Source organism: Bos javanicus, chromosome 19, assembly GCF_032452875.1.
Source record: "Bos javanicus breed banteng chromosome 19, ARS-OSU_banteng_1.0, whole genome shotgun sequence".
NCBI lineage: Eukaryota > Metazoa > Chordata > Mammalia > Artiodactyla > Bovidae > Bos > Bos javanicus.
This window is the reverse complement of record NC_083886.1, coordinates 55,494,009-55,516,913: the sequence shown is the minus strand read 5'-3', so window position 1 is coordinate 55,516,913 and position 22,905 is coordinate 55,494,009. Positions and strand designations below refer to the sequence as shown.

At 56.9% G+C, this 22,905-nt stretch overlaps 1 protein-coding gene and 1 long non-coding RNA gene across 2 annotated transcripts; one reads left to right on the top strand and one right to left on the bottom strand.

Annotated features, from left to right (window-relative positions):
• The first annotated feature begins 13 nt into the window (after nucleotides 1-13).
• TMC8 (transmembrane channel like 8) lies at nucleotides 14-11,388 on the top strand. The gene is made up of 17 exons (XM_061392691.1): nucleotides 14-97; nucleotides 1,494-1,697; nucleotides 2,331-2,572; nucleotides 2,792-2,940; nucleotides 3,317-3,466; nucleotides 3,765-3,850; nucleotides 4,381-4,517; nucleotides 4,783-4,930; nucleotides 5,300-5,470; nucleotides 5,779-5,918; nucleotides 8,237-8,360; nucleotides 8,694-8,791; nucleotides 8,986-9,169; nucleotides 9,385-9,515; nucleotides 9,605-9,763; nucleotides 10,191-10,269; nucleotides 10,855-11,388. Exons 3-17 carry the CDS (start codon nucleotides 2,421-2,423, stop codon nucleotides 11,110-11,112), a joined length of 2,166 nt encoding a protein of 721 aa, XP_061248675.1. The 5' UTR covers nucleotides 14-97; nucleotides 1,494-1,697; nucleotides 2,331-2,420; the 3' UTR covers nucleotides 11,113-11,388.
• Nucleotides 11,389-13,325: 1,937 nt separating this feature from the next.
• Nucleotides 13,326-16,922, bottom strand: LOC133232815 (uncharacterized). The gene is made up of 2 exons (XR_009731473.1): nucleotides 16,563-16,922; nucleotides 13,326-16,280 (listed from the first exon to the last, which is right to left on the bottom strand). It is a non-coding gene; the product is annotated as an uncharacterized LOC133232815 (long non-coding RNA).
• Nucleotides 16,923-22,905: the final 5,983 nt, after the last annotated feature.

Genomic DNA, 22,905 nt, shown 5'->3' with positions numbered 1-22,905 from the left:
AGTAATCGCAGACCTGCCCGCTTCTCAGAGCGATGATCAAAATAACACCAGGCAGCAAAACCACACGAATGGGGCCGGCCCTGCCACACCAGATTGGGTAACCCCTTCCTCCTGCACAGCCTCCGGCAACTCCCGCAAACTGTCTGGTGGAACCTGGGGCTTATCTCCGCCCCAGTCTGGGCGTGGCTTTTGCTGTTTCTCCCGCCGAGTTCCGGCACACTTCCTGTGTGCTAGATGGGGACTGTCCCCATTCCTATTTGCTCAGTTATTCCCCCACAAGGCAGGGTGGGGGGCACCGGTGACCCTAATTCAGAGATGAGGAAGCAGGCTGAGTGGTCAGTCAGCCTCCAGGGGGGTCATCCACCACGACCTGAATCTTGTCCACCCAGGAACTCTACCTAGAAAGCTGACCTCGGGAGAGTCCGGGAGAGGGCCAGAGGAGAGTCCCCTGGGTTTGAGAAAAGGGTGGCCTCTGGACAGTGGTGGGAGCCATTCTTGGCTGGGAGAAGCCTGGGAAGGTGGGCAGTGAAAGTGAGCTGGAAGGCAGAAAGGAAGGAGAGGGCCCTCCTGGAGGGGAGGACAGGTAGGCCAAGCCAGGATGTCCGCACAGAGTCTTTACCTCCGGCTGGGTCTTGGCGCAAGCACCTCAGCATGGAGAACAAGCCCTGCCTAGTCCCTGCCTCTCCCTGCCAACATTGTTCCCCGCCCTGCACGCCCATGCTCCAGCTTGTTGTATCTGCACGATCCCAGGCCCAACTTGAAAGTCACCTCTTCCATGGAGTCTTCTGGGATTGACCCCTGTTGGAGCATGTGGCACTTTCTATTGACATGTACATTTGCCAGTCCATTTCACAGCTCTCGGGCCCCTCTCTGTGCTCACTGTGTGCCCAGCACCAGCACGCAGCCTGGGGCATAGAGGAGGGGTCTGGAAAACCAGGAAGGGGACTGCTCAGAGAGGCAGGAAAACCTCTGAGCTCCTTAGAAATGACGGGGTCCTGAAGGAGGTGGAGAGGGAGAAAAAGCAAGGGCAGGATCGCGGGGCCTCCCACGGGGTCCCAGCAGAGAGAAAGGGGCCAAGAGGGCTCTGAAACAAGTCGCTGGGGCGGGGCGTGAGTGGAGCAGGGGCGTGAGTGGAGCCGGTTCCTGAGCGCTTCCTACAGGCCAGGCGCCGGGCCGACTCGGCTCAAGTGCCGATGATGGGAGGCGGGATGTTGAGAAATACCGCCAGGGCCGGCAGCTCCAAGTGATGGGACCCACCCACTAAGTTTTTGTACTCTTCGCGCCTTGCGAGCCCAGCACAGCCCGCCGGGGCTCCCGGCGGATAAGAGGCGGGGCTCGCAGCCCGCCACCCGCAGCCCTGCGGGGTCAAACCCTGGACCCAGACGCCGTGTCGCCAGCCCGGGTGCCCGGCGGGAAGGGGCAGGGCAGGACCCCAGCGCAGCGCTCAGCCGCGGCGCCTCTCACCTGCCCGCCCGCGCCCCTCGCCCCGGCAGGAAGTGCGGGCCTCGGTGCAGAGCGGGGAAACTGCCGGAGGTCGGGGAGAGAAGAGTACAGAGGGGAGAGGCGGCGACCAGAAGGTGGGGAGCTACGGTTCCTGTCATGTGACCCCGCTCCCCTCGACTCTCGCAACCCTGCCCGGCGTGGCGGGAGCCGGTCGGAGGACGGTCTCCTCCGGGCACTTGGTCTCTGGGGCCCAGGTGAGTGGGTGCAGAGTTGTGTGTGGGGGGTCAGGCGGATCGTCAGAGGAGTGGGAGAGAGAATTGAAGCCCAGAAGCTGCTGGTGGCTGGCCGGGGGAGGGGTGAGAACCGCAGCTGAGCAGCAGAGGGGCCCCTTCCTTCCTCCCTTTCCCACCGCTGATGCTGTAGCCACGCCCCCCCATCTGGGTTCCTTGGAGAACCCTGGTGGCCCAGACCCGGGAGCTGGACCACCAGATGGAAGACAGAGGAGGTCCCAGCAGGTCCAGATTCGAGGTGCTGCTGCAAATGCTGAATCCTGGGAACTGTTGGGGTTCGGGGCCGGAACTATTTCGGTCCCAGTGGGAGAATCAGCACGTGGAATTGTCTCTTGCCAAAGGGTGCTGGTGAAGGCCTGTGGCCCCTGGGAGCAGGTTGGAGTAGGGCAGAGCTGGCCTTGTGGCCCCACCGTGCTTAATGGTGGCCCCACCTGGCCTTAGCTTCCTTTGTGACGTCCCATCTTTCGGAGCCCTTTGGACTCCTTTCTCCCCATTTGATAGATGGGAACACTGAGGCCATATGTTGCTTTGAGACGTGGCTGGACACTGAGCCAGATCTCCTCCAACAGTATTTCTCTTCATTACTGACCATACCAGGGCCAAGACTGTGAGGCTCCCTCAACAACCACCCCACATCTCTCCCAGGAAGGGGCGCGTTGCCGCCCCAACTTCCACCCCACCGCAGAGATGCAGAGGCAGTGGTCGGTGCAGGCCCCGGGGGAGCCAGAAGCGGAGCCAGGGGGCGAGGAGCTATGTGAGCAGGAGATGAAGCGGCTGTGCCTCTCCCAGCAGCCGGTGCGGGTGCTGCCCTACGCCATGATGGACAAGCGCTTTATCCGGTGTGTGCGCTTTATCCGGTGTGTGCCGGAGAGCCCTGCCTAATACTGCGGAGGCCAAGCAGTGGGGGTGGGGGTGGTGGGGAAATGCACCTGTTGGACGGGCACGGGGTGGAAACATCAGCCCTGGAAAGACTTTGGCCCAGGGTGCTGCTCTGCCTGGCCAGGTGAGCATGCTGGCTGACTCAGGGCAACCCCCTCCCCATCACCACCCCATCCCAGGCAGCTACGGGAGCCCGAGGGGGTGAAGACCTCCTGCTGGCAGCAGTGGCGTCGCAGGCGGCAGACTGCGGGTCGGCGACTGGGGGAGGCAGCTCGGCGGCTGACCCGGGGCTGTGGGCTCTGGGAGGGGGCTCTCTACGAGATCGGCGGTACGACCTGAACCCCAACCCCCACCTTCCTCCTCCCCTCTCTGGAGTCTCAGCGTCTAGTTTAGAAACCAGAAGAGGGCATCACCCCCCTTTGCCGTTGCACCGTTTCCACCCCTCCACCAATCACCCCTCAATCACGTGGCTTTGAGGTCACACACCCGCCTCTGCCCCCAGAGCCAGTCCCCCAAAACGTTGGTGGACGATGGCGCGCCCTCGTGGCTGTTAGAGGTACTGCTAGGCAAGCCTGCGGAACTGGCCATTAAACTGAGGTCCTGGGGAGGCTAGTCACCCACACCCTCCCTGGGTTGGTCAGCCCTAGGATGACCAGTCGGGCCCACAGCTGGGCGCCTCCTGACTCCCCTGCTGTCCCCCGCAGGCCTCTTTGGCACTGGAATCCAGTCCTATTTCACCTTCCTTCGCTTCCTGCTGCTACTTAACCTGCTGACCCTGCTTCTGACCAGCAGCTTTGTCCTGCTGCCCCTGGTCTGGCTCCGGCCCCCTGACCCAGGACCGGCTCTGAACTTCAGTGAGTGCCCGGCCCATGGAGAGAACAGTTCCCCTGAGCCCACCTGAACCCTGGGGGCTGGTCCAGCATTCCCATGCTGGGACAGCCCCAATCCTCTGTGTCCCAACCCTGGGCATCAACCTGCTTGGGTCCAGCCCTGAGACTCTGCCTGACCTTACTATTTGCATGCCAGCCTCCTGACATGCCCTCAGGACCCTTCTCAGGCCTCCCGAGATTGGGGGCTATGGAGTGGGAGGGGCAGAGCCTCCCCTATGCCTTGGGGACCCTCCCCTATGGGACCTCTCTCCCTTCTTAACAGCTCTCCAGTGTCCTGGTAGTGGCCACCTACCCCAGACCGGTGTTTCCAAGTTCAACAATCTACTCTGGAATGTTTTTACCGGCAGGGTGAGTGAGTCTGTCCTGGCCAAGGATTAGGGAGGCTGGGAGACCTGAGGATATGGCCTCAGGAGACCCCAGTCCAAGATGACCCCCGACCCCTCCAAGGGCATGTTGGCTTCTAGGGGGACAATCCTTCCTAGACAGGCTGTCTGGGTCAGCAGCCGAGTCACGAGAGAGGCTGTGGCCACTGTGCACCATCCAGGCCTATGCATGTGCCCATAGCCCTCAGAGCCCAGGTGGGGTGGGGATACGAAGGACAAGAAGGGAAAAGTGTCCGGGCTTCTGGGATAAGCACCACCTTACCCTCATTCCTGGAAGCCACGGCGTGGTTCCTGTATGGGTTGCCGTGTTCCAGTTCTGGCTTTTTCTTCCAAGCTGTGTGTCCTTGGGCAAGTTGCCTAACCCCTCTGGGCCTCTGTGAAATGAGGATACTCTTATTCTCTACCTGATGGGGTTATTGTCAGGGTTACTGTGTTAATAGCAAGAAAACGCTCAGCACACAGCCTGGGTCTGTTATCGTTGTCTGACATCCACAGGCCTTCAACAACACCTATCTCTTTTACGGAGCGTACCGGGCGGGGCCCGAAAGCAGCTCGACATACAGTATCCGCCTGGCCTACCTCCTGAGCCCACTGGCCTGCCTGCTCCTTTGCTTCTGTGGGATTCTGCGGAGGTGAGAGCAGAGCCCCGGGTCTCCCCTGATCATTCCTCCTCAGTGTGGTACCCTCAAGCTGGTGGGGAGTCCCTGCCGGCAGACTCCAGGCCCGGAACTCTGCATTCCCAGCTGCAGAACTCAGGGGCAGAGCCACGACTCCTGTATCCCCACCCCACCCCCAGTCAGGCCAAGGTCCAAGCCTGCCCCTGGGGCTGCCCGGGGCTTCCCACCCCAGATCAGGGCTGAGCCAAGGCTGAGCCCTGCCCCCCACCGCCCCCTCCAGGATGGTGAAGGGGCTGCCACAGAAGATGTTCCTGGGCCAGGACTACCGGTCGCCTCTCAGTGCAAAGGTCTTCTCGTCCTGGGACTTCTGCATCCGGGGGCAGGAGGCCGCCACCATCAAGAGGCATGAGATCAGCAATGAATTCAAGGTGTGCATGAGGACGTGCATGAATGTGAGATGTGAGTGTAGGTGTGGATGAGTGTGAGAGCACATGGGACTTTGTGTATGAGTGTGTGGCTTGAGTGTGGGAGTGTAAGAGTGTGTGCACACAGGATTTTCCAGCTTGAGGGAAGTGGGGTGCTGGGCCATGTTGGGGTGTGAGCACGCACCTGCATGGTGCTGGAGTGGGGGGCTCTGGATAAAACCAACCCGTCTGTCCCCAGCCTACTATCACCCCAGCTTTGCCTAGGGCTTGCAGCCTGTCTCCCCACCCACACCAACCTGGGGCTGTTTGCTGGCCCCGCTGCCCTTCCACCTGGGCCAGCCCTAACCCGTGCCTGCCCTGCCCCCGTGACAGATGGAGCTGGAGGAGGGGCGTCACTTGCTGCTCCTGCAGCAGCAGACCCGGGCTCAGAGGGCCTGCCACCTGCTCACCTACCTTCGGGTCAACGTCCTCATCGGGCTCCTGGTGGTTGGAGCCATCAGCGCCATCTTCTGGGCCACCACGTACTCGCAGGACAACAAGGAGGTGCCAGGCGGCTGACATGCATTTATTTCATCCCAGCCAGATCTGGGGGAGGGGATGGGATGGCCCCACTCTGCAGGAGAAGAAACTGAGACTGCAAGAGGTTAAAGCAATTTGCCCAAGGTCACGACCAAGTCCGACTGGCTCTGCCTGTGGCTCTCCCCCCACCACCACGCTGTCACTGGGAATAGTCCAGGAGCTCCCAGATGCCCGCCCTGCCTCAGAGCAACACTTGAAGGGGTCGTAGGGCATGGGCGAGCTGCTGGGGGCCCTCCAGCCCACAGCACCCCCTTACCTGCTTCTCCCCACAGGAGTCCTTGTTTCTGCTGCTCCAGTACCTGCCCCCTGGGGTCATCGCCCTGGTCAACTTTCTGGGTCCCCTGCTGTTCGTTTTCCTGGTCCAGCTGGAGAACTACCCTCCCAACACTGAGGTCAACCTCACCCTTATCTGGTAAGTGCCACCTGGGGGGTGACAGGTGTGACAGTGTGTGGAGGGCAGGGGAACACTGTGTCCTGCCACCTGTCTTGATTATCGCCTAGTACTGGGGGCCCTGAGCAAGGGAAGGCAGGCAGCCACCCTCACACACAGTCTCGGGGGGCCCGTCTAAGGTTCTTCTGTCCCCACCATCCAAAGCAAGCCAGTGACTGTTTTTTCAGGGACACAGGGTACTACAGTCACCGCCCTAGGAACACAGCTCCCTCCCATGTGCCCTGAGGGTTTACAGGCCTCACCTTGATAGCCCTCCCATGACCTGTGAAGTTAAGACCATCCTCGCCACCACTGGATAGATGAGGACACTGAGGTTTGAAAGGGTCAAGTGCCTCAGTCAAGGGAATCTCCCCACGCCTGCTGAGTGCAGGTTCACTCAAGCCCACCTCCACCCCCAGGCTCTGCTCTGTCTCCCTCTTCAGGACTCAGGTCCTGCCTTGGACCCAGCCACCGCCTCCCTAGACCCCCCAGCTCCAGCTCAGGTTCTCTGCCACCCACCAGTCATTCAGCAGGGCCTGCTTTTCCTCAGCCTTCCCTGGCACAGAAGCTGTCCGCAGCCCATTCCGAGTCCCTCCAAGGTAGACTGTGTTTGGTTTGAAACTTTATTATTGGAACGGGTAATAACACGCACACATAGGTAATCAGTTCAGTTCGGTTCAGTCGCTCAGTCGTGTCCGACTCTTTGCGACCCCATGGACTGCAGCACTCCAGGCCTCCGTGTCCATCACCAACTCCCAGAGCTTACTCAAACTCATGTCCATCGAGTCAGTGATGCCATCCAACCATTTCATCCTGTCATCCCCTTCTCCTCCTGCCTTCAATCTTTCCCAGCATCAGGGTCTTTTCAAATGAGTCAGTTCTTTGCATGAGATGGCCAAAGTATTGGAGTTTCAGCTTCAGCATCAGTCCTTCCAATGAATATTCAGGACTGATTTCTTGGTTGGATCACCTTGCAGTCCAAGGGACTCTCAAGAGTCTTCTCCAACACCACAGTTCAAAAGTATCAATTCTTTGGTGCTCAGCTTTCTCTATAGTCCAACTCTCACATTCATACATGACTACGGAAAAAACTACAGCTTTGACTACAGATAGGTAATAGCACATGCAATTCAAAATGCTCAAAGGATGAAAGATAAAAATAAGCCCCTACCCACCTGTGCCTTCCTCGACAGGAGAACCACTGTTTCCACCAGCCTCTTGACATGCATCAGCATTCAAAGTCCACACTTTGTGAGACTTCCCCGGCGGTCCAGTGGTTAAGACTCCCTGCTTCCAAAGCAGGTGACGCAGGCTCAGTCACAGAATACAGAGAAAAAGTAAAAAAAGAAAGTGCACACTTGTATATAACATGCAGCGATGGTTCTGGGTTGGGCCACCCTACCTGTGTGATCAGTTATATATTATTCAGGAGCATGCATGCACTGGTTTGTGGTATATGGACAGTGTGAATAGTATGCTCAGTCGCGTCCAACTCTTTGCGACCCCATGGACTATAGTCCGATAGTCTCCTCTGTCCGTAGGATTCTCCAGGCAAGGATACTGGAGTGGATTGCCATTTACTTCTCCAGGGGATCTTCCTGACCCAGGGATTGAACCCGTGTCTCCTGCATTGCAGGCAGATTATTCGCCCACTAAGCCACCTGGGCGGAGAAGGCAATGGCACCCCACTCCAGTACTCTTGCCTGGAAAATCCCATGGATGGAGGAGCCTGGTGGGCTGCAGTCCATGGGGTCTCGAAGAGTTGGATACGACTGAGCGACTTCACTTTCACTTTTCACTTTCATGCATTGGAGAAGGAAATGGCAACCCACTCCAGTGTTCTTGCCTGGAGAATCCCAGGGACAGGGGAGCTTGGTGGGCTGCCGTCTATGGGGTCACACAGAGTTGGACACGACTGAAGTGACTTAGCAGCAGCAAGCCACCTGGGAATAGGTCTTAGAAGAATGATCTCACCTGCATTAATGACATAAAGGCCCATGTGTGCCTCCTGTGACTCTCCAAGCTGGGTGTTGTGGGAAGGATGGCTCGACTGTGCACTGTTTGCCATACTGATCTAAACAGAACCATTCTCCTGTGAGTCGTCTGGGGAACACACTTTGGGAAACACTGCCATGGATGGAGCAGGTTGGAAGGAAGCTGGGCCCTGGGTTTAGAGGGGGCTGGTCCCAGGAAAAAACTTGAGGTTGTGCAGATGTCAGCCACACCTGTGTCCTGGGTAGATGTGCCCTGTACCTGGGCTACTCCCCTGACACAGTCTCCGCCCCCACCCCAACCCCCAGGTGCGTGGTGCTTAAGCTGGCCAGCCTGGGAATGTTCTCCTTCTCGCTGGGCCAGACCGTGCTGTGCATTGGCAGAAACAAGACCAGCTGTGAGTCCTACGGCTACAACGCCTGTGACTACCAGGTGGCTGGTGGCTCCATCCGGGCCCCTCCCTTTGTCCTCTGCAAAGCCCCACCTCTTTGATCTCCTTGCCCCTCTCTGGTCTCACCTTTGTGAGAGGCTGTAGGCAGAGCTGTGCACTCAGCAGTCACCTCCAGGCAGTGCCATTCGCATCACACTGCCCTGTGCAGAGGAGGCAGCTCCAACTGGCTGCCCGTCTTATTCTCCAGGCCTGGATTTTAACTTAGCTAATCATATCAGACTCCAGGCATGGCTCCTATACTTCAGGGTCCCCCTATTGGGTGGGTAAGGGGTGGTTGGGGACCGAGGGTAGTGATAGATACCCCCTCTGATCAGTGCTGGGAGAATTCGGTAGGAGAGGAGCTGTACAAACTCAGCATCTTCAACTTCCTCCTCACGGTGGCCTTCGCCTTCCTTGTCAGCCTGCCTAGGAGGTGAGCCACGTGGGGACACCACGGGGGCGGCGTGGGTGTGTCTGGGGGGATGGCCAGTGGCTACGGCCAAGGCTGTGAGCAGTTCTACACTCGTGTGTCCTGTGTGAGTGCGTGTGTGCGAAGGTCCAGGGCCCGGACCAGTGAGGTTCACACACTCCTCTCGGGTGGTGGGAACCTGTTCCCTCCCTCCCCAGGATGTTGGTGGAGCGGTTTTCTGGCCGGTTCTGGGTTTGGCTGGACCGAGAGGAGTTCCTGGTGCCCAAGAACGTGCTGGACATCGTGGAGGGGCAGACAGTCACCTGGATGGGCCTCTTCTACTGCCCCCTGCTGCCCCTGCTCAACAGCATCTTCATTTTCCTCACCTTCTATATCAAGAAGGTGAGGACTCTGGGGCCAGCAGGGCGCAGGGGTGCACCTGCGTGGGCACCTTGAGCGCCATCGGCGGGGCAGCCCTCACATCCTGCGGCTGCCCTGCCAGCCACTTCCAATCTGCACACTGCACCTCTGGTCTGCAGACTGCGCTGACCAATCACTTCCAGTCTGCACACTGCGCTGAGGATGCCCCCCTGTGTCCTTTTTCCCTCTCCCCCCAGTACACTCTGCTGAGGAACTCCAGGGCGTCCCCTCGGCGATTCCGCGCCTCCAGCTCCATCTTCTTCTTCCAGCTGGTGCTCCTCCTGGGCCTGCTCCTGGCCGCCGTACCCCTGGGCTATGTGGTCAGCAGGTGAGCGGAGCAGAGGGCCCGAGGCAGCTGGGCCGGGGCTCCTCGCCTGGTCGCTGACCCTGGCCCTCCTCTGTCCATCTCTTTCCCAGCATCCGCTCCTCCTGGGACTGTGGCCTCTTTGCCAACTACTCGGCCCCCTGGCAGGTGGTCCCTGAGCTGGTGGCCCTCTGGCTCCCACCCCCCAGCCAGCGCATCCTCTACTACCTGGGTTCCCACGCCTTCAGCTTCCCGCTTCTCATCCTACTCAGGTGCCTTTCAGGGCAGCGGAGGGCCAAGGGAACGGGCACCTGGGAGGGGAGGATCCTTTTGTCCATGGGCACCCCAGCCAGTCTCAGGGGATCCAGGAGCCAGACAAGGACAGCCAGGGATGGAGAGGGGCCAGGTCTGGCGGCCTGGAGGTTCCCCGATGCCCCTGGGCAAGCGCCCTTACATCCTCACCTGTAAAAGCCCCTGAAATGACCACTGGAGCAGTATGGTGCCTGGTGCAGACGCACTGTGAGCCTGCCGTCCAGAGGAGAGGGGCTGAGCGACACGCGGGAGGAAGGAGAGGAGAAAGAAAGGCTGTGTCTGGGATCCTGGAAGAGAGAGGACCCCCAGGGGGTGTTTTCTAAGAGATTGAGGGGGGGAAGGAGGAAGTAGGGGGCTGACTGACCATACCTCCCCTTCTCTCCAAAGCCTTGTCCTGACCGTGTGCATCTCCCAGTCCCAGGCCAGTTCCAGAGCCATCCGGAGACTGCGGAAGCAGCTGGTGTGGGTAAGTATCCGCAGGACTGGGGCCAAGGGGACTGCTGGCGAGACCCTGTTGGGGCCGCGGGCCGCCGATAAAAGCAGGGAAGATGGAGAGAGGGAACCGGGACCTCAGGCTTGGCCTCAGGTCAGGCGGAGCCTGACAGAAACGTGGCTTTAGGCCTGGAGACCCGGTTTAACACGAGTGTGGGTTTGGCCTAATGTCAGGGAGGCGGGACTCTGGTGGGGGCGTGGTCTCATGCCCGGGCGGTGTGATGGGCGTGGCCTTGAGATAGGGCGGTGTCTGACGGGCGTGGTCTTTGAGAAGGGGCGGTATCTGGTAGTCGTGGTCTTGAGGGGCGGTGTCTTGGGTGGGCGTGGTCTCTACCGTACGTGGGCGGGTAGGGGCGGGACCTTGACGGGGCGGAGTCTAGCGTAGGGCGGGAGATTAGTAGGGCGAGGCCGCAGCCGGGCGGGGAAGCCGGGCTAGCTCCGGTTGGGGCGGGGCCTCAGAGCGGCTACTGCTAGCCGGGCTGCATCCTCCCCCGCCCGCCTGCGGGTGAGAGGAGTTGCGGCTCCTAACCGGCCTGCTCGCCCCCTGCCTCGGCCTCAGCAAGTCCAGGAGAAGTGGCACCTGGTGGATGACCTGTCGCGGCTGCTAGCGGAGCCGGGCTCCGGCGACTCTCTGGGGCCTGAGTCCCCTGTGTCCCGAGGATCACGCCCGAGATCCTTCTGCCCCGGATTTCCGTGCCCGGGCTCCCCGGGACCCAGGCCACGCAAGCCAGGACCCTCCCTTGAAGACCCCGCCGGGTTGCGCGGTGTCTCGGTCCCCGCCCATAGATTCCGCTTCCCCAGCGGTACGGAGCTGTAGCACTGACCCCCCGCCCCCGCCACCACGACCACCACTGCCCAGAACTTCACCAGGCCCCCACGTGCAGCACCCCAACCTCCTGCCCCCTCGCCCCACGTTCCTGATCCCTGGTTCCCTCAGTGGACCCTCCAACAGGGCGCCCTAAGGTGGGGTGCATACACCCAGGGGCAGCAGGAAGAAAATATGGGAACTTGTATTTATATTTTTATCTCTGTCCTTTAAAGTTTTCTATTTTTGTTAAAGTTTTATAAAATACATAATATATTAGCATAGCGACCCATGAACGTGCTTTATGAATACGCATCCACCGGGGGTGCTCAGGAGTTGTTTAGTGTGTGGAGTACCCTTATAAAGGCTCGGAGACCGCGGTCTGTCAGAAGGGAAAGGCCTGGCCGCAGTGAAAGCAGACCTGCAGACGCACTTGCCGTGCTCTGACTGCAGGCACCCGCACAGCCTCCTGTAACTCCTCCGTCACGTGTGGGGCCATTAAGACCCACAGTCGTTATGAGTCCCCAAGGGGCAGCACTCAGAACTGATCTGCACCCTGAGACGCAGAGTGTGGGCTCCAGGGAGGTAGAGGAGCCCCCTGCCCAGGCAGGCAGGGCCGTGTCCAAGATTCCCAAGCCTCCAGTGCTGAGGTTGCAGAGATTCTCAATCCATGGTTCTCAGCCTCAGAGAACACTTGAGAAGCCTGTCGAATGCTGGCTCTGTGCCAGCAATTCTGATGCCAATGATCCAGGTGCAACGAGCAGCCCAGCATCGGGACTTTCTCAAGTTCCCAGGTGACTGTCAACAGCAGCGAGGGTTGAGAACTGCTGGCCCAAAGACCCAGGAGGGAGGGTCAGGAGAAACCCCAGAACGTGCTTGACCAACCCAGCCTCTACTTCCAGCAGCAGGGGCCCAGTGCCTGGCTGGATTCTTGGCCTGGACACGGCGTCCAGGCGGCTCTGGCCTGGCGCCCTCAGTCCAGAGGCTTCCTGTGGTCACTGGAGGCTTGGCTGTTACAGCTCCTTCTGTCGCTGTCCCTCTCTCTCACCCAGCGTCACATGACCCATCCATCTGTCAACAAGTGCAGGGCCCTGTTCTGGGGCTGGTGATGAGACTGCAGGAGACACAGGGAGCTGTGTGCTCAGTCTGGAGAGGGCAACCAGCCTGGCCGCAAAGAAAGTGACACACACTGTGAGACACATCATCAACTAGCAGCTTAGGGTCAATGTGTGGTCCCCAACCACCAGCACCAACAGCTCCTGGGGACTTGTCAGAAAAGCCTATTCCCAGGCCCTACCCCACCTTCTCGAACAGAATGGAGCCCAGCCCTGTGGTTTAAGGAGTCCTGGGGGGTGGGGAGGTAATGCTGATGGCCACTAAGTGGGAGAACATCAAGGTCACCTTGAAACCTCACAGTCCTGATCACCTTCATGTGCCTTCAGAGAACCAGCCAAGTGCATCACCGAATGTGAGGGGGATGCGCTTTGGGACTTGGAGGAACTCAAACCCTGAGCCTCAGTTTGCTCAGCCAAAACCTGGGGATGACGCCACTCTCCTCCGTGTGGTTACTTGTATAGCGTCCTGATGGGTGTCCTGCCCTTCCTGGAAGAGCAGTTGAGGTCCTATTATAACATAGTCATTGGCCTAAAGGAAGTGGGAGAGGCAGGAAGTGGCCGTACGACCGTGCCCGCCCTGCAAGGCAACCTGGGGCTCAGCGGGGAGCCAGCAGGAGGGTTTTGTGGACCTGGGGGCCTTGGAGGAGAGAGGACGCAGGTGGGAGGTGAGGCAGAGGAGCAGGCTGAGCCATGGTGTGGGGATGGGCCAGGCGGGGTTTGGCTGCACGGAATGGGGATCTGAGGCCTCTACACTGGGCTTTGGGGCCCACGAGGACCGTCAGTGAAGATGGAACCAGTATGCCCGGGGCTGGGCTTGGAGAGTCAGGGGGCAGGTAACGACTTTGAGCCTCCCCACCAGTAGCAAAGAAAACATACGTGGGCAGGGGGAGGCCATGGGGTTACTGCAGTAGGTGAAGCCCGGGTGTCTCCAGGTGCAAGAGCCCAGTACAGATGCAGGAAGGCAGAAACCCCAGCACCTCCACCTTGGGGGCCCCAGACTCTCCCTGCCCAGCCCTGAAAGGGCTCCCAGCTACACCAGCCAAGGGAGTCCAGCACAGACTCCCACTCAGGGGACCCTCCCAGGAATGGGACGCGAGGCAAACAAGGAGATGCTGGTAAGGCCGTCTTTTATAGGCGAGATGCCCTCTGTGGGCAGAAATCACAAAATGTCAGTCCAGTGGATGACAGGAGAGCTCTGAGGACACCCCAACTCTGCTCCATCTGGGTGACCCGGGCTCACCTGGGGCGCCTGTTCAGTGCTGTCACACCTGCAGCCCGTAGCAAAGGGGCGCAGAACAGCCTCGGCCCCCATCTGAGGGGCACACAGGTGATGGCTGGAGAGGGGCACCCGGGGCGGGGCGAGAAAGATGGCCCTGGTTCCACCAAGGCCTGAGGGAAGTGTCCTTCGAGGCCACCCGCCGCTCTCTGCCCCGGCTCCTCAAATACATCGATAAAAGGGGGAGGCTTTTCATGAGCGGCCTCAGCTCGAACCCGATGCCTTGAGCACAATGTAGAGGAAAAACCTCTCAGCCTTCAGGCCACAGCCTGCCGGCAGCTGAGACCACCCCTCTGTCTGGAATCCTCAACTCCTTCCCCCACCCCTCTCATCAGAGTGAGAACAGACTCTGGGAGGGAATTCATTGGGAAGCTAAGAGACTGTTAGCTCTTGCTCCCCAAATGCAGAGACGTAGATGGGTCCCCAGGGCACGTCCCCAGGGGTACAAGTCAGGATTCTGAGTAGCAATTCTTGCCCACTGGGGACAAGGGACGACCAAGATGACAGATAAAGCTAGTCCCCAGGGGAGCTCCAGGACACTGTGTCCAGGTTCTAGTTCCCACCCCCGAACCCCCCACCCCACCCACATCCTTCCTGCTGCTGGCAGGTGGGCTGGGTCATCCTGCCAGACCAGCTTCCTGACACGCCCAGACCTCATGGGCCCCAGCGGCTGCTCCCGAGCCACACCCAGGGGCCCAGGCAAGGGTAGCTGGCCTTTCTTGGGTCAGGTGCCCCTTCCGGGGCTGTGCTGAGGTGCGAGTGTCATTGACCTGTGAGGTTCTGGATGAGAGAAGAGCCTGCAAGGAAAGCGAATGGTTCCCTGGCGTCAGGACATTGTCCTCGAGGAAGGCATCTGTGTACAGATCAAAGATCCACATTCCATGAGAGCAGAAGAAAAACGCATGCAACTACATCAGTGTATAACAGGGAGTGTTTCAGTAAAGTCATTTCATTCATTAAAAAAAAGCCTGGTTGGGGAGGTGCCCGTCCTCCTTGGGGACGCTGGTGCCACTGTGGGATTGGCTGGGTGCTGGCCCCCACCTCACCCGTTCCCTCCCTTCTCTCTGCCCTGAGCCCCCAGCCCTAAGGGGTCCATTCCTTCAAAAGGACCCTCATGATTCCATCAGGCTTCCCAAGTGGCTCAAGAATCTGCCTGCCAACGCAAGAGACACAGGAGACGCAGATTCAGTCCCTGGGTCAGGAAGATCCCCTGGAGAAGGAAATGGCCACCCACTCCAGTATTCTTGCCTGGAGAATCCCATGGACAGAGGAGCCTGGCGGGCACAACTGAGCACGCCAAGCACACAGCGTAATTATATCAGGCCCCCCTCGCTACTCTGGGATAATCCCCTCATCCCAAAACCAGCAGGTTAGCAAATGCCATCCCCCTGGCCAGCTACCAGAACGTACTCCAGGGTTAGGATGTGGGCATCTTCTTCCCAGGGTCCTAGAGTGGTGGCAACCGTGAGCCCTGGATTGGCTCTGAGCCCCTCCTAATGCCCTTGGGGTGTGGGGAGCATTGCTGTTCTGGGCCCAGCCCCGGGGTGCTGTGGTCTCCAGGTTATCTCCCCACTGCCGGCATGCACCCACCCAGGGAGCACCCAGGGGCTCTGGGTAGAGGGCTTCGATCAAGGAAACTCTTGCTTGCTGGGCGGAGGGCAGTCCGTCAGAGGCCTGAAGCTCCTGCTGCTGCTCTCTTTGGCGGCCCTAGGTGAGCTGCTCAGGGACATCGTGGGAGGGGCTGCTGCCAAGGCCTTGAAGTGGCAGGCTCAAGGTCCAGGGGTCTAGAGAGCACAGAAGAGGGGGACCCAAAGGCCCAGACAGCTCCAGAAGCGCAAGACAGAGAGGGGAGGATTTGGGCTCAAGTCACAGACCAGCCCCTTATTGAATGCAAGTTGGTTTAGTCACTAAGTTGTATCTGACTCTTGCAACCCCGTGGACCACAGCCCGCCAGGCTCCTCTGTCCATGGGATTCTCCAGGCAAGCATCCTGGAGTGGGTAGCCATTTCCTTCTTCTGGGGATCTTCCTGACCCAGGGATCAAACCCAGGTCTCCTGCACTGCAGGTGGATTCTTTACTGACTGAGCCAGCGGGGAAGCCCCTATTGCATGCATATGTACCCCAATTACTGCCATTCTGGGCCCACTCTTTACTCATCTGCAAAATGGGTTCGGGAGACAAAATGCTCTGGGCTTCAAAGAGCTTCTGTGAGCGAAGATGTTTGTGAGGTCCTGGGCCTCCTCTGAGCTCAGGACAAGGCTCTCTGGGCAGGCTCTGGCTGTCTCTCCTTCCTGGGTCCTCCTGACCACGCTCACCTCTCCTACAGCCACCAGCAGCTCCTCACAGGAGAGAGGAGAGTTACCCAGCACACTGCGGGGAGGAGTACCCCCAGCTGGAGACCCTGGAGTCAGGCCCCCACCCATGGTAGAGACCTTGGCTGGCAGGGTGAGAGGTTGTTGCTGGTGAGTGGCGTCTGCTACCAGACAGCTGGACAGTTCTGGAACCCCAACCTCAAGCCCTGCAGGGCCCTGGGGGGTCGGAGAAGAGACGGCTCAGCAGGAGGGTGTGGGCAGGGACAGCAGAGGATGGTGGGCACAGTGACATGGAGCCAGGAAAGTATATGCTTCCCCTTGGGCTGTGGGGGCATTGCCAGTGGCGGGGGGCAGAGGGAATGTCCCCCCGGGGGTATATCCAATCACTCTACCCCAGTGACTGACCTGTAACAGGAGTCCCTGTAGGTGGGGGTGACCCCAAGGCAGGCGTGGGGCATTCTGCTGGGGTCCCTTGGCCTAGGAGGAGGGCAGTGAGAGAATGAGGAAGTCTGGGCTCCCCACACCACACCCCCGCCCTGAGGTGCAGCAAAGGGGAAGCTGCCCGACTCTCGGAGGCAGCAGGAGGGTGTCAGCGCCCCCGCCACCCCACTCCCCACAAAGCTGCTTGATGGTACAAAGCCAGGGAGAGAAGATGCTCCTGGTGCCGCCTCCACCCCTCTGCTTTCCCCCTCCCTTCTCCTGCCATCTCCTATGCCCCCTTCTGTCCCTGTGACCCTTAAGGTCAAGGTGATCAGTCACCTGCTCCTCTCCATGTCTCCGAGCGGGGCTGCCCTCCTCTGGTGTCGACTGGCCCTGTCCCTTCTCCTGTCTCAGGGCTGTGGCCACAGCTGCCTCTGCTCCACTGAAGGGTGGGTCTCACTTGAATGCGGCAGAGGCTGAACTATCATTTCCTCATTTGCTTTAAAAACAAACACATCATGGTGTTTCCGATAAAATGAGAACAAATCTCAGCCCAGGCCTCTGGGTCTCTGGGAAGTACCTGGGTAGACCCAGTCCATCCCCCTCCAGCCCCTGACTTCTGCTCAGACTCTTGGCCACAAAGCCCTGCTAACTGAATTCCTAAGGGACCAACTGACAAATCACTCATTCAATCATTCAACAAGTACTGGTTGAGCCCTTTTGGTGCCAGGTGCTACTCGGGGCCCCAGGATGGATACACAAGGTGGGGAAACAAATCAGAGACCCCTTAAAACAAAAGAACGGATCCTTGCCCTCAAGTAGCTTACATTCTAGGGGGGCCGGGGGGACAGATGATAATAAAAATTAGCACATTTGGGACTTCCCTGGCAGTCCAGTGGTTAAGACTCCACTTTTCCACTGCAGGGGGCACGGGTTGGATTCCTGCTCAGGGAACTAAGATCCCACAAGCCTCTGGAGGTGCAGCTCCCTCCCCCTAAAAGCACATTCTACAGCGCTCTAGAATGTGGTGGGTCCCAGAGTACAGCAAGCCGGAAAGAGGGGAAGGGAGGGGTCGGGGAGGGAGGGTACCATCTACCGGGAAGTCATCTCTGAGAAGGGGACACACAGAAAGGACACGAAGGAGGTGGTGGCACAGTATGTGTCCAGACAAGGGCCTGCGTGGCCAGAGCCCAAAAAGCAGGAGGGGAGGGGAGGCAGTGGAGTGGTCGTGCTGAGTAGGGGCATGGCGTTGTGGGCAAAGTGTTGGGAGGATGTGTAGCAGAAGGCTTGACCTGATTTACTCTTCAGAGGGTCGTTCGGCTGCTGTGTTGAGAAGAGAGGGGATGTGGATCAAGGGTAGAATCCTAGAGAGTCATTAGACTGGTCCTGGGATCCAGAGGAGAGACTGGGTGATAGCCAGGAGGCCTGGCCAAGGGCTCAAGATGTATTCTGATGGTCAGGCCAACAGCCATTGCTGACGGATGGAAGCGGGTGGGAAAGAGGGAGCTGTGGAAGATGACTTCTGGGTTTTTGGTCTGAGCAACAGAAAGATTGGCGAAGTCAAGGGCAGCCTTACAATTACTGATTACTATCAGTGGGAGCAAGAGGTTGGGCCTGAAACATTGGATGTTAAGGAATGGAAGAGCCAAGATTTTGGAAAGGTTCTCTCTGTGTATTTGAATTCCCCAGGAATCATGGCAAGTGCAGTATGGAGTGTAGCAGGAACCAGCTGCAAGAGTCTTCAAGGGAGGGTGGGTGTTTTCTAGGTCATTGCAACTCAGAGGACAGGGTGCAGTATCTGAAGACACGGAGTTCCAAGCTGGTGTTTAGGGAGGGAGGGGGAGAGTGGTCCAGGAATGTGAGAGGATGCCCACCCTCGCCATCCACAGCCAGTGCGGGGAAGGCTATAGGTACGTGCAAGCACCGCCCAGGGAAGGGGAGGCTGGTCCATTCGGTGCAGAAGGTGAGACGTGGGAGGAAAGCTAAGGGATTTGATGCTGACTGCGCCTACCATCCTTCAAGAGGAGTGGTGGCATACAAAGGAGGACTTTCAGAGCCTTAGAAAGGGTGAGCCAGGAAAATGAGGGTGACCTGGGAGCCTGGAGTCTTCTGTGGGGCTGCCATGAACAGAGGACAATGTTTGGAGGCAGTCATCTGGTTGACGGACAGATGCAAACAGAGCACACACAAAGAAGTCTTGATGACTGTTCCTCCCCTCTCCACTCCTAAAACCCACTTTGAAATCCCCAGGGTGAGGCTCTAGACCATTCATAAGCATCACTTGGAAGGGGGCTGCTCTAAGGAAGCACAATGCAGAAAATGATTCTCTACTGGTTCTGGAGGCAGAAGTCTGAAGCCTTGCTTGTGGGGGCTGTGGTAGTCCTTGGCATCCCCTGGCTTGTGACAGCATTGCTCCAAATTCTGCCTCTGTGTTTACAAGACCTGTGCGTATGTGTCTTTGTCTGTTCTCTTGTGTGTGTGTGTTAGCTGCTCAGGCATGTCTGACTCTGTAACCACATGGATTGTAGCCCGCCAGGCTCCCCAGTCCATGGAATTCTCCAGGCAAGAATACTGGAATGGGTTGCCATTCCCTTCTCCAGGGGATCTTCCCCACCCAGGGAGCATTGCAGGTGGCTCTTTACTGCCTGAGCCACCAGGGAAGCCCCTTCTCTCATAAGGGCCCACCCTAAACCAGCATGGGTTACTGGAGTCCATCTATAAGGACCCCATTTCCAAATAAGGTCCCGTTCACAAGTACCTGGGGTTACAGCTTGAATACATCTTTTTTGGAGGACTCAGTTCAACTTTCAGCAGGTAGGCTGCCTATTCAAAATCAGATCCTTGGGCCCCAGCTCAGATCTAACGAATTGGGCCTCCAGGGTTAGGGCTTCAATCTCCAAGCATCTGGGTGATCACAGAAACAAGCAGGGTCCATCTCCAAGGCCTCTGAGCCTAGCTGGGCAGTAGCCCCGCTGCCCTGGCCTGGGCACAGCCCTGAGAGGGTCCTTCTTTCTTTAGCAACAGTGGGAGGCTCTGCAGAGCCACTCGATCAGCCCCGCCCTGGCCAGGCTCAACTTCCGGTCCCAGTCCCCAGGGAATCCTTGTCACTTGAGCAAATTCTGAGTGTGTCATCCTATCATTCAGATGTTCAGACACAGTTGGTGAATTTTTAATTAAATGATAGGCCACTCGTTATCTGTGGGGGTGGGCTAGATGCATTAACTAAATAATCAAAAGAGAAGAACGACACAAGCCTGGCCAGAATAAAAAGTGAAAGCTCTGCCCTGTAGGAAACGAAAATAGAAAGTGGCTCCTGTCTCTGAACTTATGTAAATCAGGCTTCTATTAATGGCCACCGAAATGGAAATGAAGCTGGGCCAGCTTTTTCTTTCCACTTTTGTCAAGTTAAGGTCATTTGCTCACAACGAAGGGGGCAAAAAATATCATCACCTTTAAGCCTGGTCCCACATTTCCCCAGGGAGGAAGATTCTGGCCCCAAGAGCATCTTTGGGCAGAGAGCCGTTGGCAGTTTGACCCCAGAGTCACATTGATGAAATTGTTGGTGGCAGTCGGTAAACTGGTGCCCCAGAGACTAGATTAAACTCTAGATAGCGCTTTACTTAACTCTTTCTTTGCACAAAAGAGTGTTTGAAAAAAAGTACGGAAAAAAATCCAGGGTTCTCATGAAGTTTAGAAAGAGCCTCAGATGGGAAAACATTTGTGATGACGGAGCAACCCTGGGCGAGGGGAGAATCCTGATTCAGCAAGCCTGTTGCTGGTGGTCTAGACCAGTTTCCCAGCGTTGACGTTATTGCCACTGGGGCTGGGTGGTTTTTTAATAGGGGCTGCCCTGTGCATCGTAGTGAGTTTAGCAACTTCCCTGGCCTCTCCCCAACTCGATGCCAGGAGCATCTTACCCCTCATTGGTGATAACCAAAACTGTCCCCAGACACAAAAATGTCCTTGGAGGCAGGATCACCCCAGGTTGAGAACCACTGGTGGAGAAAGAAATATACTTAGTGGTCAGAAACTTTAGGATCCCTAGAAAATGTCTCTGAAGAACATCATATTCTAGTTTCTTCCAATTTTCTGTTCAGTGAGTAGTTTTCTGATCACACCACTTCCAGAGCCAACGTTCCTGGCAGGACGAAGATGATGTATGAAGTATATATTTGGATTTCATACACCCATCTCTACCCCCTCCCGAGCACCCCCTCCACATTCTCCTCGAAAAGTCTGGTAGGTACCCACCATGCATCATTCAGCCCTCTCTCCCAAGCCCCCACTCAGAAGGCACCTTTGTTTAATCCTGATCACTGTCAGAGAATTCACTGTGGGCAAGCCCAGGTCAAAAGGAAGATCTTAGAGATGCTTGGATTTTGTGCTCAGTCATGTCCGACTCTTTGTGACCCCATGGACTGTAGTCCGCCAGGCTCCTCTGTTCATGAGGATTCTCCACGCAACATTACTAGAGTAGGTTGCCATGCCCTCCTCCAGGGGATCTTCCCAACCCAGGGATCGAACCCAGGCCTCCTGCATTGCAGGCGGATTCTTTTACCATCTGAGCCACCAGGGAAGCCCTGCATTGGGTCTTAGTTACAGCACATGGGATCTAGTTCCCTGACCAGGGATAGAACCCAGGCCCCCTCCACTGGGAGCCCAGAGTCTTAGCAACTAGCCGGGAAGTCCCAAGATGCTTGCTACATCAAAATCAACTTCAGGATCTACCTACAAAACACAAAATTACTCGCAAGCAGAGTCTGTGTGGATGGATGAATGCCTGCTGCCAGGAGCTGCAGGGTGGGTTTTTGTCCTGGGTCCAGGGAGGAGAGTTCTCTGGGTGCTGTGGGCATCTGCTTTCCCTGTGTTTCTGAAGTCCTCGCCTTTCCTAAAGTGGCCTGTTTCTCTAGTTCCGTCCCTCTTCTCTGAGTTTATGATCCCTCCACCATAGCATCTCCTGTGGTCTGGATCATACCCTCCTGCCTTCTGACTGTCCCTTTGAGTCAGATGTTGACCCTCTGGGAGCAGGAGCCTGGCCACCACCCCCACAGCCCATGTCCCCAGAGTAGGTGTGGTGGTGTCCAGTTATTTTTGCAGTAAACATCTTTGTCTTAGGCATCGTCACCACATACCTAATTAACTAGCTGGCCAGAAGGCAATTTTGCCATATGAATATAAAAAGTAAATAAAAGAGGGACATTTAAAAGGACACAGTGAACCATGAAAAATGAACTGAAAAAATAAAGACTTTGGTATGAAACAGAAAATATTTTAAGATATTTAAAACATATGTAGGAACTTCCCTGGTGGTTCAGTGGTTAAGACTCTGCACTTCTAATGCAGGGGGCAAGGATTCGATCCCTGGTTAGGGAACTAAGATCCCACATGCCATGTGGCAGCAAAACAATTTTTTTAAATGTGTGTAGATTCATGGCCTGGAGAAGGCAATGGCAACCCACTCCAGTATTCTTACCTGGAGAATCCCAGGGACGGAGGGGCCTGGTGGGCTGCCGTCTATGGTGTCACACAGAGTCGGACATGACTGATGTGACTTAGCAGCAGCAACTGCTTTGTTCAGCCAGCAGATAGTTAACTTTCTGGTCTCCTGCCTCAGTCCAGGGAGGCGGTGATATGCGGGACTGGCAGAGCACCTGGCCCCTGCAAGCGCGGACAAAACTGTTGACTCTAGAAGTTGAATCCAGTGTCAGCCCTCCCAACCTGCGTTCCAGATTTCTCCATGTTTCCTACTCATGTCCTCATTTCATTTCTGTAGCAATGTTTTGAGCAGAAAGAGTCTAAACCCAAGGGGTGGACTTTTTCTCCAGCAGTTTCGTTTTTCTTTAAAAAATTGAGGTGTTCACATGACACATTTTAAAGTAATAATTCAGTAGCATTTAGTCCATTTCCCAAAAGGAAACCCCATAACTACCAAATAGTCATTCCTCATTGCCCCTCCCCTGGCCCCTATTAACCACTAATCAGCTTTCTGACTCTGGGGATTTTTTATTATTTATTATAATAATAATAATTATTATTACTTTTTGCCACACTGTGTGGCACACAGGATCTTAGTTCCCTGACCAGGGATAGAACCTATGTCCCCTGCAGTGGAAGCACAGAGTCTTAAGCACTAAACCACCAGGAAATTCTCTGGGGATTTTTAAAGTTCTGGCTATTTCGCACAAATGGAATCATACACTATGCGGCCTCTTGGGTCTGACTTATTTCACTCAGTATAATGTTTTTAAGATTCATTCATAGTGTATTAATAGCAGGTGTCACTGCTTCATCCCTTTCTTATGACTGAATACCATTTCATCTTAGAGATGGGTCACATTGTGTTTATTCACCATCCATTGATGGACATCTGGGCTGTTCCCACCTTTCGGCTGTCGTGAGCAGTGCTGCTGTGAACGTGTGTGTGGAGAAGGCGATGGCACCCCACTCCAGTGCTCCTGCCTGGAAAATCCCATGGACGGAGGAGCCTGGTGGGCTGCAGTCCATGAGGTCGCTGAGAGTTGGACACGACTGAGCGACTTCACTTTCACTTCTCACTTTCATGCATTGGAGAAGGAAATGGCAACCCGCTCCAGTGTTCTTGCCTGGAGAATCCCAGGGACGGAAGAGCCTTAAAGGCTGCAATCCATGGGGTCGCCGAGGGCCAGACACAACTGAGCGACTT